The sequence below is a fragment of the Protobothrops mucrosquamatus genome, unplaced genomic scaffold (assembly GCF_001527695.2).
Source record: "Protobothrops mucrosquamatus isolate PMUCROS unplaced genomic scaffold, P.Mucros_1.0 scaffold1274, whole genome shotgun sequence".
NCBI lineage: Eukaryota > Metazoa > Chordata > Lepidosauria > Squamata > Viperidae > Protobothrops > Protobothrops mucrosquamatus.
Window position 1 is genome coordinate 715297 of NW_015387480.1, and position 17374 is coordinate 732670.

The following is a 17374-nucleotide window of genomic DNA, read 5'->3' on the forward strand; positions in this document are numbered from 1 at the left end:
GGAGATGGATTGTTTAAGTTTAGAGTTTGGAGTTAGAGATATTAATATTTGTTTACTTGTATTTGAATATTAGCCTAGGTTTGGTTTGGGAAGTCCGGGGGGTGGGGGGATGGGATAAATCATTGTGTAATACCTGTGATGTATTTCTTTTTTCTCTTATGATAAAAACAATAAAATTTTATATTGAAAAAAAAAAAGAGGTACTTAAAGTGCGCCTAATGAGATGGATGGTATGAATTTTTATGTTATTATGCAAATGATTTTTGATATTGTCATAGGACTATTATGAATTTATGAAAAATAACAAGTGAATGAAAAATCTCTTTGGGTTTGTAGAAGTAATTCATAGTGATTTTCATTGTTGGGTGAATTTTTAAAAAAATCATATCCCTGTTACTAATCCCAGGAAAGTCTGACTGTAACTCAGCAGTAAAATTCATTATTATAGATGTGTGATCCTCTTTAATTATACGTATATGTAATTATAGTATTTCTCAGGTGTTCCTTGAATATTTTTTCTTCCACATTGTCTAACGCATTTTCATTCCACAATACATTCTGATTCTTTTGTCAGTTCAACTAAGGAAGCTAATGCCTGAGATGCAAACATAGCTGGATAGCCTTTGACCAGTCCCTCTCTCTCAGTTCTAGAAAGGAAGCAATAGCAAACCACATCTGAAAATCCTGCCAGGGAAACTGCAGGGACTAATCCAGGCGGTCAGCAGAAGTCAAGAGTGACTCAGAGGCACCCTCCCTGCCTCCCCAAAAAGCATGATAGTCAGGAAAATCCAGGGCAGATGGAAAAGTCATACTTAATATGCAGTGGAATGCTTAATTTAACAGATGCTCCTGGATTTATTAATTATGAATTATTTGGGAGTTTAAAAAAACTTCAGAAATACATTGTTTTTTTTTATTATTTTTTTGATATTATTTTTATTTAAAATTAAGCTGATTACAAATAAAGCTGAAAGAGAGCATTCTTGCTTGGTGCTTGCTTTACGTATAGCGGTGTCTAATGTTACATTATATATAGTTCTAGTTCTTTCTGATTGATTTATTTTTGTATACACACATCGTTTGCTTCAAGTTGCTTAAGCTGAAATAAGCTATAGTTTAGCTAATAAAATAATATAGAAATGGTGAAGTTCTTGGTTTTTTTGGGAATAGAGAATTTGCCTCCTTGTTCAATAAATAGTTTTTAAAATGTTTTAAATGAGAATTTAAAACTGTTGCTGAAAACTGTTGAAGTCTATGGCATTTGTAAGTAGTTCCCACAAACACAGAAATTTGATAAGGGTCAGCTGAATTCAAATTTCTCTCCTCCCTCTCACTTATTACTCAGATAATTTGCAAGACGCTGAAAGAGAGAATTAGATCAAGATACTTACAGAGCATCTATTTCTTCTTTGCATCCTGTCAATTGTTTCTGCAGACCTAAAGGGATTACAAAATATTGAGACCTATTGCATTAAATATTAAATAGGTAATATTAAGTAGGTTTTTCCAAGAGGCACTCTTGACATTATCAAAAAATATAGTCTGTCCCCCATTCAAAAATTCTCATCACCTTTATATCCGTCACTAATTACCTCATAAAGTGTATACTAAGCCACCTTTTTAAATTTATATTTATTTCTTGACCATAAGTGGGTTTGTATGTGTGCATGTTTCATAATTTTAATCAAAACCCTAGTCTTCCCTAGTGGAAATTCACTAGAGCATGAGTATCAAACTCACCGCGTCACGTGATGTGTTGCGATGTATTGTGACTTTTTTTGCATTGCCGGAGCTGGGGTGGGCATGGCCTCCGCATGATGCAATCGGCCCACAGGCCGGCAGTTTGACACCCCTGCATTAGAGTTTCCAAATGTGTCAGGTTAACAATAAAGCTATTTTCAAAACTATGATCTAAAGATGATTTGTTTTAACAGATCATTACATGAGATTATAATAATCTAAAAACAGAAGCGAAAACTTTCAAATTCTTTATGGCTCACTGCAGTAGCTCATTCTCATAATGCAAAACTATGGTTCAGCAGCATTTCCATTTGAGATCTTTATGTAAATATTATATCGCTAATTCTGTTTCATTATATTCCATCTACAGTTAAGCTTTCTCTTTTACTAGCTCAGATTGATTATACTATAAAACTTGGACTATGCCAGTCAATTTTTCTTCAGTTGGCTTACTGTGTCCTCAGGTTAGCCCTTCAAGCCCTTATAGAAGTGCATTTTTTAAAGTATCAGGCCCAGGACTGGATTAATAATTTCAATTTATGGTTGAGAATCCAGTTGTGTAGTCAAAATTATGAAAACAGTGTTGTATTATCACTGTACAAGTTCTGCCATATTTGGATGTGTTGATTTTGTCATTTGACACCCATCCCCAGTCCCTTTATGAATACCTCTGCTCTTAATACTTGACAATTTTATATCCACTTGGAAATCTGAGATCAAAGAGAAAATGTATATACGGCTTCTCCCAATTGAAGAAAACAAGCTATGTGGAAATTAAGTTTGTAGTAAAGCTGCCTCTGATAGATGCTAACAACCAGATTTTGGTTTATCTGCCCCAACAATATTGAAGCAAGCATCAATGTTTCTAGTCAGTTTGGGAAGCATTTCCTATGTGACTCTGTTATAACGGAAAAATGCTCTTGGCTTTGGAAAGCTGTGTCTTTGCCTGCATGGATTTATTTCAGTTAAGTTTATACAAGTTTTGCTTTTATACATTTTAACCTTAAGGATCTGAACATTGTAGTATAGTAGAATTTGTGCTAAGGGCAATAACTTTTGCTTGGATGTGTGTTGCTTCTGATTATGTGAGTCATATGGTATGTATACATTTTAGCCATCCAGCTTGTTTGCCAGAATTTACCTATACCAGTTTTTCCTACTGCTTCATTCTTTTCCTCCTTTACTGAATACTTATTTGTCAGATTGGATTTTCTAGCATCTCTCACTAATTCAGCCATTTTGGAACCTCTCGTACAATCTTGACCTTCAATCTTTTCTACAGCAAAGGTTATTTTCAGTGAAAAATAAACCATTATTTGATTTATTGATAAATTCTGCTAGTTAGTTAAAACTTGTGTCTATTACACTATTGCATTCTAAAATAATAATAGGAACAGAACTGGAAATATAGGAAATATAGGAACATAACTGGAAATGTTTCACTGTAGCTTTGGAAACTGGAAATTATAGACATGCAGGAATTTACTGGTTAGTTATTTATGTTAATATGAAGATATAGTTTTCTGGCTGTTTTCCCCCATGTAGAAGTAGTTCATTCAATTTTTATTCTACTGTACTTGTTTTAATGGTAAGAGGTACTATTACACATCTATAAGCAAGAATATATTTAACAAAATCTCTGTAATTTTTGGATTGCTTCTACTATCTCAGTTTAAGCTTTTAGCAAACTGGAGAAACTCAAAAATGTAATAAAGCTCCAGTACAACTATGTAACTTTTATTTTATATACAGATAATATCTGCTTAACAGTCTTAGTTGGGACGAGAATTTCCATCGCTAAGCGAAGTAGTTACTAGGCAAAACATCACACGGCTGCACGACTTACAAATGGCAGTTCCAGTAGTCCTAGTTGCAGATGGTCGACATTGCAGTTGGTAGGCAAGGTCCTCACACTTCTCCTGTCTTGCCTTACTTCCCTAACCCCCATCTCTGCCTTTTCGGTTGCTCTGCACTCCACCACCACTGCCTGTCCCTGCCATCCTCTGCTGCCTCCCAGCTGACATTTGTTATATTCCTCCTCTGACAGGGTTATGGGGAATGAGCATCTCTTCTTGTCAAATATCTCAATTGCCTTTAATACTAAGGTATCTTTCTGGGTAAACCAAGGATTATGCTGTGCTAGCTGCACAGAATATGCTGCCCCTAAGTCACATTGACACCATCTCTCAATGATGTTAAGAATAATGTTAAGTGTTGTGAAGCACTTTTAGAATGATTCAGAATAAGGGATGATGTTAGCATTCCCTAATTTTTGGTACTCTATGCCAGTGCCTACTCAGTCTTAGCCTAAAGCCAGCCCTAGGAGCAATGATTTTCCTCCTTTCTTACAGACCAGTTGATTTGGGGAAGAGTTGGCATTCTTCAGACATCTGGTTTAGAGTGTCATAGGGCTTGGCCATTCTTCTTCCCCTCCCCCACAGTTATCACTTAGAGGAAGCCACTGGGAGAAGTTATCTGTTGGCATGAGGTGATATATTATCAATCAATGGGTGATACTCAATTATCTCCACCACAGATTGGGCAGAAGATCTCAATTCCTGGAGGCTCTTAGATTCTGGATGAGGGAAAACTGGCAATCTGTCTAAGTACAACCTAGAAGAATCCCTAGGAATAAAGGAATTTGGAGGCAGATCAAAACAATCCAACAAAGAAATTTCAATAAAAGTTGGCAACTATGACAAACCACATGGAATAAAGCAAGGCTTTAACTCTCCTTTACAAAAGGCCTGGGTGAAGAGACAGATCTTCACAATTCTTCTAAAGAATAGCAGAGTCGGGGGGGGGGGAGCATCTGTATGTTACCTTGCAATTGTAGCAACTGTTTGTAATTGCAAATCTGAATTTATTAAGCCAAATATATGTCACTAATTTTCCAATGCTTTGCAACCTTCTTGCCTTTCTCTACTGTAATTGAATCAGGAAGCATCTAATCATCAGTTTTTTTCTGAACTGAGAAGTTCTCATTTTCAAGTTTGGAATAAAACAGGATCTTACCCCATGATTTGAAGTTTGGTTAGGAAACTGTTTAACTAAGCACTTTCTGATTTAACTACAGTATATCTGTGTTGTAGAAGAGAATAAAGATATGCTGTATACCATCAAAATACTTGTGTGTGTTTTAGCTCAGTAAGTAAGATACAATTTTCCATACCTGCTATCTTCTTTTTAATAACCAGGAAAATTCTAATATCTAATGTTGAATTTATCATGTTTTTAAAAATATTGAACTGAACACTGGCATTGCTTGAATTTGGTTATATTTTGAGAGAAATATTATAAACAACTTAATTGGACAATCATATTTTCAGAGTTTTTAAAAATTTTATACTAGCAAGTAAAACTTGCATGATATAATCAATTACATACATTTCTGTTATTACTAGAAATTTGCTTTTTTCCAAACATACTTGATTTAAATGCTAAGAGGAGGCAAAATTTCCAAATCTGTTAATCATCCTTATGTGTTGTTTTCTTCTAGAATATAATTTTGATTGTTCTTTGAAAAAAATGTACTTTAAAAAAAATGGTGTAGTTTTAAAATTAGTTCCAAATACTTTCACTTTATTTTTATTAATGCTATTTCCTTAGACTAATGGCTCCTTTATCTCCTTCGTCATAGGTTACCAGTAATGCAAATGATCCCTGGTCAAGTTGGGACAATACAACGGCTGGTGATGCTTGGTCAACAAAACCTGAAGCTAGGCAGAAAAATAGTGCACCAAACAATTGGGAGGCAGCAGCGTTTGGTCATCCTCAAGCTTATCAAGGTCCAGGTCAGTAGAGATTGTCATTGATAATAATTTGTAGGAATGGTGATTGGACTCTTAAGTTTGACTTTTGATGAAATGCATAATTCAGGGTTTTCTAAGACTATTAGAGAACTGGAGGCAGAATGTATAAATGGTAATCTTTCACATTATATACTGTGTAGATCTATTACTTAAAGTCAGTGATCTAGTAGATGGGCATGTCAAGGAAGATTGAACTATATGGGGAAAAAACAATCTTAAGTTTATGTTTTAATATATTTATTTTACTAAAAAGTATTGTTCCATCTGATTAAATACAGAATCATATTTGAGGTAGGCCACCTAGTTCCCCTCATCTTCAAAACTATTTAATATAAATAGTAGGGCCTGAAGACCTAGCTCTTCCGATTGGCCTGGGGACCAAAAAGGGAACCGCATCTACATGGAGGGAAGTTTGTAGTGGGGTGCCCCAGGGCTCTGTTCTGGGCCCAGTGCTCTTCAACATCTTCATCAAAGATTTGGACAAGGGGATAGATGGGGAACTCATCAAATTTGCAGATGACACCAAGCTAACAGGAATAGCCAACACTCCAGAAGACAGGCTTAAGATACAGGAGGATCTGGACAGACTTGAACACTGGGTGCTATCTAAAAAAATGAAATTCAGTGGTGAAAAAAGTAAGGTTCTACATTTAGGCATGAAAAACCAAATGTACAGGTATAGTATAGGGGGTACCTTGCTCAATAGAGGGATTTTGGAGTCCTAGTGGACAATCACTTAAATATGAGCCAGCAGTGTGCTGCAGCTGCCAAAAAAAGCCAACACAGTGCTAGGCTGCATTAACAGAGGGATAGAATCAAGATCATGTGAAGTATTAATACCACTTTACAATGCCTTGGTAAGGCCACACTTGGAATACTCCATCCAGTTTTGGTCACCACGATGTAAAAAAGATGTTGAGACTCTAGAAAGAGTACAGAGAAGAGCAACAAAAATGATTAGGGGACTGGAGGCTAAAACATATAAGGAATGGCTGCTGGAATTGGGTATGTCTAGTTTAACGAAGAAAAGGATGAGGGGGGACATGATAACAGTGTTCCAATATCTCAGGGGCTGCCACAAAGAAGAGGGAGTCAAGCTATTTTCCAAAGCGCCCGAAGGCAGGACAAGAAGCAACGGGTGGAAACTAATCAAGGAGAGAAGCAACCTAGAACTAAGGAGAAACTTCCTGACAGTTAGAACAATTAACCAGTGGAACAACCTGCCTCCAGAAGCGGTGAATGCTCCAACACTGGAAGTTTTTAAGAAGAGACTGGACAGCCATTTGCCCGAAATGGTGTAGGGTTTCCTGCCTGAGCAGGGGGTTGGACTAGATGACCTCCAAGATCCGTTCCAACTTTATTAATAATAATAATAATAATAATAAATAATAATAATAATAATAATAATAATAAATAATAATAATAATAATAATAATAATAATAATAATAATAATAATAATAATAATAATAATAATAATAATAATAATATGATCGGTGGAGGTAGGTGCTAGACTAACTTGCTGACTCCACCTCTCCCCTGCACTTCCTGCTCCCCCTCCATTCATTTTTTTAATTTCATATTATTGTACTTCCACTGTTTATTGTTTCATCCCTGTACTATTGTTATTTTTACATTTTCTATCATTTTTCCCCATTTTATTGTTGTAAGCTGTCCAGAGTAGCCCCACGATAAGATGGGCAGCAGCAAATAAATTTGACAAATAAATAAAAAATAATATTTGGTATACATCTAAACTCTTTTAAAACTACAGATTTTTAATCCCCATTTCATTAAATTACAAAATACTGAGATGATAGTAGCTTATTTGTTTGACATTTGAGCAGTCCTTTCAGTTTTCCACAACATGCCACTATACTCTACGACTGTTAGGGGAAGCTAAGCTGGAAAATCCTAGTTAGTTATGTACACTCTTTTTAATAATTAGCTGCTCACACAGTTGGTGTCCTTTGTTCTTTAGCAGCGGCTGATGATGATGAGTGGGATGAAGAATGGGATGAGCCAAAATCAGCAGCTACCCCCTATCCTGGTTATAAAGAGGCAGAACCCTCTGATCCAGCAGGGCTTCAACGTGGGAACAGCCGTGGAACTGCTATGAAATTGCCACTGAACAAGTAGGACTTGTAGCATGGCACTATAATCAGAATAGAAATTAAAGAGATATGTATGAATTCCTCTCTTAATAGTTTGAATGCTGTAGTCACAATCAATAACTGATGCATCCTATAAATTAAAAAAAAAGTATTCTTCAGTTGAAAGGCCTAGATAAGTACTGTAACAGCATCTAGCTGACTGCAAAAAGGAGGAATAGGCTTAATTGGTATTTGGATAGGAAAGCATCATGACATTCCTGGGCTCTAGGCTAGACTAGAAAGTTTTTAAAAAATCTAGAAGGTACTGGCAGTCTAATCTATTAACTAACTGGCCCAATAAGGTAACAGGAATCAAATTCAACTCAAAGGAGATTTTATTTATTTTAGCTGAAGGAGATAGAAAAATGAGAATGGTATTTTCTAAACTTTTAGTCATATTTTATTCTGAAATAAAAATGTAGAGAGATTCCTTTTTTAATATTAAGCTTACTGTGCCTCTCAGTTGAAATATGTGAATATTTGAAACTGAACAAATACCAGATGGAATTCTGGCTCACTGGTCATATCATTTGTTCTTCTCATTTTCGGTTGATAACAATGCAATTAGTTGTTTTAACAGGATAAATTTAATCTCCATTTAATAAATTATATCACTAGTTGAATCTAGCTGCTCTAAGGTTTTAATATTTATCAATTTACATTCTGCTTGAATTGCTGAAATAACCCTAGGAGGCTTTATATCCTGACTGTCAATAGCTTTCTCTATGTAGTTACCAAACACTGTGCTAAGAACTGCTTTTTCATCACTGGAAATCAATATTCAATGGAGACGTGTGGCTAGATGTAAATGTGGTCTGATTAGAAAGTAAGATGAAAATCCTGCTGTAGACAAATCTTTTTTCATGGGAATCTGTTTGGGATTGGAACAGAGTCTGATTTATGTGAGAGCTGGTTTCCCAAGTGGCAGAAGAGAATTTAAGAGCTCAATAGATGGTGTTTTGGTGGCAGTTGGTACTAACTGCTGCTATCCACTGTTTGTTCTAATTGGAAGAATTCAGCCAATCACAGCTGGCTTAAAAGTGTATGTAGAGATAGACACTTCAGAGGCAGTTGTTAATTATGTTGAGACTAGATCATTTTTGGCTCAAATATTTTATTAACAAGGCCATTTAATCAAATTCAAAAGTCAAGCACCTATAAATCATGGCTGGCATTTCTGAATACAGCAAAAATCCTGTGAAAGAAGATTTGAGTCATTTTATTTCTCTGATTAGATTTCCTGGATTTGCAAAACCTGGAGTGGAACAGTATCTGCTGGCAAAGCAGCTAGTGAAATCCAAAGAGAAAATTCCTATAATTGTAAGTTAATACCAATCTATCTAAAATTTTAACCACTGCATGAATCATTAAATACTTTAAAAATATGAACCACATTTAAGCAAAGTAGTAAATAGTTAGGATAGCATATGGGACAGTGAAACCTCAATTCTTTATTTCTGAAAATATGGAAGCCTATAATTCATTAATTCAGTATTGAACATGGACTTAAATTCTTCACTAACATCCTATAGCATAATTGAAGCCTTTTTTTAAGTTTTAGGGGATTTTTTTCTTGAAATCAATGTTCATGCTGTCCAGTTGAAAGCATATTGCATACAGTACTTTGATTACTTTTTCTAAGTAATGAATAAGGAATCTTTGGGAAATATTTATTCATATTGCATTGTCTACCTACTCCAAATGAATATCCATTGTTATATATAATACTACACCCTACTAAGTAACAGAAAAGTTATTGGAGTTTTATATTTACAAGAGCTAATTGCTTTTAGATAAAACTAGCAAATCATAACAGATCTGGGTAGATATATATAAAAGATATGTATAGCATTTTTAGAATTAATATATAATTTTGTTATCCTGTAGATTGGAGATTATGGTCCAATGTGGGTTTATCCTACTTCTACATTTGACTGTGTTGTGGCTGATCCAAAAAAAGGTTCTAAAATGTATGGTTTGAAGAGCTACATCGAATATCAACTTACATGTACAGTAAGTGCGTACCAGGACTCTTATCATAGGATATCTCAGTGTTCCAGTTTATTCAACGCTAAATTTAATAATATTGATGATATAACCCTTGTAATCATTACAGCTTTATGGAATTCATATATATAGTAGGGTTTTTTTTGTCTGTTTTACAGAACACCAACCGATCGGTCAACCACAGATATAAACATTTTGACTGGTTATATGAGCGCCTCTTAATTAAGTTTGGAACAGCCATTCCAATTCCATCTCTTCCAGATAAACAGGTTACAGGTAATTTTTTTTATCAAAATCACATGTTTGGCTAATTGTTTATAATTTATTTTTCAGAAATAGAGACAGAGTGACTACACTTATTGAGAGAGTTTTCAAGTTACATCACATTAAAAATCCGGAAAAATAGAGAAATAAAATTCATATAATTGTGTGGATAGCTGATAAAACTCTTAATTATAATTATTCTGCTTAGTTTTATATTTTGTGAAAATTTATAGTTATTTTGTTTTTTACAGCATTCTGACAATGTCTTTTCATGGAATTTTTAATATGCTATATTGGACTATTAATGCTATAGTCAAATAATTTTGTTTCTTGGTCTGCTGTTATAAAAATACAAGGAAAAGAAATTAAGTCAGTAATTATAGCAATAGCAAAAGCACTTAGACTTATATACCACTTCACAGTGCTTTACAGCCTTCTCTAAGCGGTTTACAGAGTCAGCATATTGCTCCCAACAATCTGAGTCCTCATTTTACTGATTTGGAAGGATGGAAGGCTGACTCAACTTTGAGCCGGTGAAAATTGAACTGCCAAACTGCTCGCAGAAGTAGCCTGCAGTACTGCACTTTAACCACTGCACTACCACGGCTCTTATAAAACCATTTCAGTCATTTATTGGAATTATAAACCTTTCTATGATGGTTTGAGGCGGGCTACAACTTTTGCTCTAATTAACTGGCATTTTTCTCCAGTTGTCTTTCCTTGCTTTATTGTAATAATATTTTAAATAAATAAATTTAAAACACCCAATAGCAGAGCCAATGCTGTAGCTCTTTGTACTGTTCAAATTGTGAAAAGAAAACTGAGCGTGGACACAAATACATTTCCATAATGCTAAGGAAACTGAAAACAGAAAATGTATTTGTTTCCCTTAGCATTGTCTAAAGGTATCCTTGGCTACCTGCTCTGCCATTTAAAAGGGATACAGTTATATTCCTAAAGGAGGAGATTTAATTTCAAAAATCTGCTGGCTACAGAGTATTAGAGAAAGGCATATTTTTGAAAGGAAATCAAAAGGGAGCTGAGATGGTGAGACAGCTTAGAAGATGGTTGGGCTTATTGTATGACCCATATTTGCCTATGGTTCACATAAATCTTTACCACTTCAACATTCTTAAGGGAAAACTAAATATTCTGTCAGCAATCTTTTGCTTTAAGCTGAAAATACTTGCCATAAAAATTAAACATTATACAAAATATATAAATTGAGTATTTTCAGCTTGAGGAAAAAAGAGATAGACATTAGGTGAATTCATGAAATACACATATTTTCTCAGGCTAGTCGAAATATTTAGTGATTGATCTCAAAAAATAGCATCAAAACATGGATGATAGTAGCAGTCCTGTTTTGGCTGCAGGACGTTTTGAAGAAGAATTCATCAAAATGCGGATGGAGAGATTACAAGCTTGGATGACCAGGATGTGTCGTCACCCAGTTATTTCAGAAAGTGACGTTTTTCAGCAATTCCTTAGTTTCCGTGATGAAAAGGTAACACTTTACTTAAGTTTTTTGGAATGAATTGGTGGATAAATCTTAATAGAAAAAAAATGTAATAGGGAATATTTCTTGTACAAAATGTTTGCTATGAACACTAATGACTTCTAAGCTGTGCTTTATTTAGATTGTAGTTTAGGGAAGTAGTAAAATAGTGAAACTTGATAGCAAGTCATAATTCACAAACTCTCAAGTATATCTGCAGAGATTTCAGAGCTCTTCTCTTTCTCTTAAGCTTTATTAAACCATTTTCTGTAGCTCTTTCATATATGGTAGATTATATGGCTCTTATGATCATGGTATACTTGGTCTGCATATACTTGGTATACTTGGTCTGCATATCAGCTATGAAAGAACCAGAAGAGCTTTCTAAGTTCCTGCCCTCATCAAGACCATGGGGAAGTGTTCAATACTAGAATGTGCATCCCTCATACAATCATTCTTATATTTAGGAATGGAAAACTGGTAAAAGGAAGGCAGAAAAAGATGAGGTTGTTGGTGTCATGGTATTTTCTACTATGGAACCGGAAGCTCCCGATTTGGATATGATAGAAATGTAAGTTACTAGATTTCCCCATCTCTGTTACAGTAAAACAAAAGTGATGAAAAAAGTACCAAAATAATGCAAGTGTATCTTTAATCTTGCTAGAATAAATGTTTTCACTGTAGCCAAACTCTTTTGCTATTCCTTGTGAGGCTCATTTAAACAGGTTTGTATACTAGCAAGCTAATCATTTCAAGGGTTAACCAAGTTAACCTTTGTATTTTCCATATTGAGAGCAAATTTTGGACTATTGCCAAAGGCAATAAATAGATTTCTAGGGGCCCCAAGGCCCTTCCATCAGTTGGGGTCCCCAGCAATGAAAGAGCTCAGGCCCAGTTGGCTGCAATGAAGCACAGAGGTGAGAAAGGGGAAAGAAGAATTGCAGTTGCATTTCCTTAGAGCAATTAGAGAAGACACCCAAGTGAGTGTTCTCCAACTTTCTCAGTCACCCAGACTATCAACTCCCCTCCTGCTTGACCAACTCAGACAATGAGACTCCGTCTCTTCATCTTTGGCCGCCTGAAAGCCTTTTTTTCTTACGTCTAATATATCTAGTCTATGGGAAAACATATTTGGCCTTAAACGTAATTAAGGATTATAAGAGCCAGTCATGCTTAAGAGATTCATAATGCTTTTGCTTTACATATTCCCTATTCCTAGTCTCCTTTATGGTGAACTCTCTCTGCTTTCATCCATCATTAAATATTTTATAGCATTTTAAAAATGGATAATGCTAACTGGATTATGTAGAATGTTCAGCTTGAACCAGCCTGGCATGTGGATGTTGTGCACAACTATAAAGCATGGAAAGAGAATTTTTCATGAAAAAAAATGTAATAGTGAAGAGAGCATGCATTCTTCTCACCCATTTCTAAACTTTTCTCCATGCTGGATAATGTCAGCATTGTGACTGCACTGGGCCAAAAAATGTTCTTTCTGAGCATGCTCTTTCTCCAAGCAGAATGGAGAAATTTTTAATGATTTTAATGATTTGAAATGGATTCTTAATGCCAGTAAACTAATTTATTTATATATAATAGCTTGATAGTATATAATTAAAATTCACCCAAAATTTAAAACTATTTTCAGTGGACAATTATTTAGGAAAAGAAGGGCAGAGAGTGTAAATATATAGCCTGCTAGGCAACAGAGAAATTAAAGTTCTCCACTGTCTGATTCAGGATTTTTTTATTATTATTACATAGTGAACAGAAGTGTGATGCAGTTGGCAGGTTCACTAAATCCATGGATGATGGAGTTAAGGAGTTGTTAACAGTAGGCCATGAACACTGGAAACGTTGTACAGGACGTAAGTGTTTAGTATGTATTTGCTTTAATGATTTAATTTTTATTAAATGAAAATGTATGTTTCACATATAAACCTTGGAACTATCAGTGCAATGATCATACATCAAATATAACGGCTTTGCAAAACATATTCACATAAATATTTGCCATATTAACATTTAAAAACTCTAATTTTAGTAAGTTCTTGGGAAAAGCTGATGCTTTTGTTTGTTATCAGGAATTCAAAAAATATAGTTAGAATACATTTTGATCTACATTATATTTTTCTGTCTTGGGTGATACTGCTAGCCAAAATTAAACATTACAAACCTGGTACCAAGAGATACTAAGGAAGTAAAACAAGATAGGGGAAATGAAATAGGGGGAGAATGTGCAAGATTTAAGAACTTTTGTCTTTACCACAAGAGGATGTCTAGAAAGTATCTTGTATCTAGTTATTTCCTGAAAATGTTTGCCTTTATTCAGATACATTGTAGATGTGTTTTTCTTCCAGCATTACCCAAGGAATATCAGAAAATAGGAAAAGCTTTACAGGGTTTGGCACTGGTTTTCAGTACTAGCGGTTATCAAGGTATTTTTCAGTTTTATATATATGTATATTTTCAAAACAGCATTGACCTGTTTCCATTTTGAGCTTCACAAAAAAGTTTGTGTCATCTTTTTGTAATTACTTTAGCATGATTCTATTTGTTGTTGTTGTTAATTGCAAAGTCGTGTCCGACCCATCGCGACCCCATGGACAACGTTCCTCCAGGCCTTCCTGTCCTCTACCATCTTCTGGAGTCCATTTAAGCTCACGCCTACTGCTTCAGTGACTCCATCTAGCCATCTCATTCTCTGTCGTCCCCTTCTTCTATTGCCCTCAATCTTTCTCAGCATTAGGCTCTTCTCCAGTGAGTCCTTCCTTCTCATTAGGTGGCCAAAGTACTTGAGTTTCAACTCAAGGATCTGGCCTTCTAAGGAGCAGTCAGGCTTGATCTCCTCTAGGACTGACCGGTTTGATCACCTTGCAGTCCAGGGGACTCGCAGGAGTCTTCTCCAGCACCATAGTTCAAAGGCCTCAATTCTTTTTCGCTCAGCCTTTCTTATGGTCCAACTTTCACAGCTATATATTACAACTGGGAAAACAATGGCCTTGACTATATGTACTTTTGTTGGCAGGGTAATGTCTCTGTTTTTTAGTATGCTGTCTAGATTTGCCATCTAGATTCTATTTATAGGAATCAGATATCAGGTTCAGAAATTTGTTTTAAGTCAATAATTGCTACCAATATATTCTATTTCAATAATCTAGATATTTCAGTTTACATTTGTGATTTCTACTTATCACAATAAATGCTATAATCAATGTATAAAAAAATGAATCAGATCACAACAAAATAGATAATTCAGTAATTTCCATATTTTTTGATTTGGGGGCTAATAAACTTGCCCAATAATAAAGGATTGTGGTATTTTAATCTAATATATTTAAGAGGCTACTTATTGCTTATTCCTGAATTACATGTGCTATAAGAAACGTAGCTGTTTTATCTCTTACATTTAATGGGTCCAATAAGAAAAAAATGAAAATTACATTCTAGTGTCACCTAATTTCTGATTAATTTTGCTATGTTGACAATTACCAAAATTATTGAAAGCAAATATTTTCCTCGCTGTCCGCATGTTCTACATCTTGACATTTCAATCAACTTATAAGTAGAAGTTTTTATTAAATATTGACGTAAATTAATGAGTAATTATTCAACATCTTATTGAACATGGTAATAGAAAATTATCCACGAGCAAATATATCTTAAACTGTGTTTTTAAAATTAAATATTGTTAACAGTTGTAGACTATATATATAAAAAAAAACTTGCTGAAATATGTCATTGCTGTTTTTAGGAGAGTCTGACCTCAATGAAGCAATAACTGAAGCAGGAAAAACGTATGAAGAAATAGCCAGTCTTGTGGCAGAGCAGGTATATTCTGTCTTATTATGATGAGAAAACTATCCGTGTACACAAAGGGTGGTTTGTGTGCACGCGCATGTCTTCAATTCTCTCCCCCCCCCCTTTTTTGGACTCTTGTCAATTGCCTGGACTAGTCCCGGCAGTTTTCTGTTTGCCATTGCTCCTTCCAAGGCTGAAAGAGAGTGTTACCCAGGTGGCTTTGTGCCTAAGGCAGGACTAGAACTCATGGTCTCTAGTTTCTAGTCTGATGCCATAACCAGTACACCAAACTAGCTCCTGCATAATTTAGTGTTATGTAAATTGTTTATTGCTGTCTTTTCTGTTTATTTTTTCTTTACTCTGTTGATTACCTTACTTTTTTTCAAGTGACATTAACGCACAATGACTATCAGGTTAGCAAAACAGTTTTAAAATATAACATGGAATTATTTTAACTTTAAAAGAAAAACAAGCTTCATGTTATTTTTTTTTAATACTCATTTATGTGGTACCTTCCAAATAAAGTAGACATATTCCTAGAATTAAGAGGGGTAGATTTTCTTAAATATCTGGAAAAAAAAACATTTGGGAAAGATTGCAAATTATTTTTAAAGGAATACTAAAATATGGAACTGTCCAATACATTACACAATTATTTATGTATATTTTGCATCTGGGTTGTCCTTTTGAGCTATCAATATTTTAAAAGTATTTTTCTCTATATTCTGTCATTTTACTTTAACTATGGACTTATTATGGCATGGTATTATAGAATTACTTACTATTTCTTTATTAGCCAAAGATGGATCTTCATTTTCTGATGGAGACCAATCACGAATACAAAGGATTTCTTGGTTGCTTTCCAGATATAATAGGTGCTCATAAGGTGAGAGACTATGTAGTATGAGTTTTCTAAGAGTGAATGCTAGTTATTTTAGTATCAGTAGAAATTTTAAAGTCAGTATGAACCCATTCAGTTCAAAATGAGTTTATCAGAAGTATTTCATTACACTTTATTTGTACTGGTATTTTTAATGTCATCACTACATTTTTAACTGCACTGGAATGCCCTAGGATGCTTGTAATTTTCTTTCTTAGGATGGATGCATACATTTCAGAATGATTAAAAGTTACAAAATCATATTATGGCTTTGTATTATGTATAACCTCGTAATGAAATAAATACCTATTTGGTCATTTACCAATATCTGAAAAGTCTGTTTTTTAGAAAGAAACGTCGTCTGTTGACCAAATTGATCTCATTTTAGTTATTTGCTAAGAAAGAACCAAAGCAGTTGATATAAAACCTAGCTGGAAATGTTGAGATGGGTTGGATGGATATTAGATGCTACACATGTCACACATGCACAAGTAGTTGTAGTTAATATAATATGTTTGATTTTATTTATGGTTGCCTGGACAAAGGCATTTGACAATATTCAGTATCATTACTGGTCACGCTTAATACCAGGTTTTGCAGGTTAAAACATTTTTGAAACTACTCAGGGACTGAATGATATTATTATAGCATTTGCAATAATTTTTTCAATGATGGCTCATGGTATATTTTTCTTAACAGGGAGCAATAGAAAAAGTGAAGGAAAGCGATAAACTGATTGCTACCAGCAAAATTACCCCCCAAGATAAACAAAACATGCTGACACGTGCAAGCATCATGTCTTATGCATTACAAGGTAATGTTTCAGACCAGATGGCAGCATCACAGCAAAATCTTCTGTGATTCTTGGAGTCTGAACAATTAAAAGTAAAGTACAATATAGACCATGGCCAAAAAAAAAAAAGGAATACTCAGCCTTGCACTAAAGTATCTTTTGATTAAATGTCTAAATAATGAATAAAACTGAAGGTTTTTAAAATTGGGATATAATAATGTCACCTGGCTTTCATTAACAGCGGAGATGAATCACTTCCACAGTAATCGAATTTATGATTATAATACTGTGATGCGTCTGTACCTGGAACAGCAGGCACAATTCTATGAAACGGTAAGCTGTACTGAATATAGTGCTCTTTTTATGTCCGTCAGCTATACAGTTACTTGTTCTTCTAAATAGAGTTGAACTCTTTGTGCTCAAATTTT

General features: G+C 34.6%; 1 protein-coding gene across 1 annotated transcript in view; it reads left to right on the plus strand.

The window, feature by feature from the left end:
- SNX9 (sorting nexin 9) overlaps nucleotides 1–17348 on the plus strand; it is a 33898-nt gene extending 16550 nt beyond the window's left edge. Inside the window, 14 exon segments of the mRNA XM_029285098.1 lie at nucleotides 2945–3027; nucleotides 5381–5534; nucleotides 7532–7685; nucleotides 8939–9023; nucleotides 9591–9716; nucleotides 9869–9986; nucleotides 11351–11481; nucleotides 11940–12043; nucleotides 13237–13340; nucleotides 13833–13910; nucleotides 15227–15303; nucleotides 16070–16159; nucleotides 16853–16967; nucleotides 17188–17348. Coding sequence (XP_029140931.1) covers nucleotides 2945–3027; nucleotides 5381–5534; nucleotides 7532–7685; nucleotides 8939–9023; nucleotides 9591–9716; nucleotides 9869–9986; nucleotides 11351–11481; nucleotides 11940–12043; nucleotides 13237–13340; nucleotides 13833–13910; nucleotides 15227–15303; nucleotides 16070–16159; nucleotides 16853–16967; nucleotides 17188–17348 — 1580 coding nt within the window.
- The last annotated feature ends 26 nt before the right edge of the window (nucleotides 17349–17374 follow it).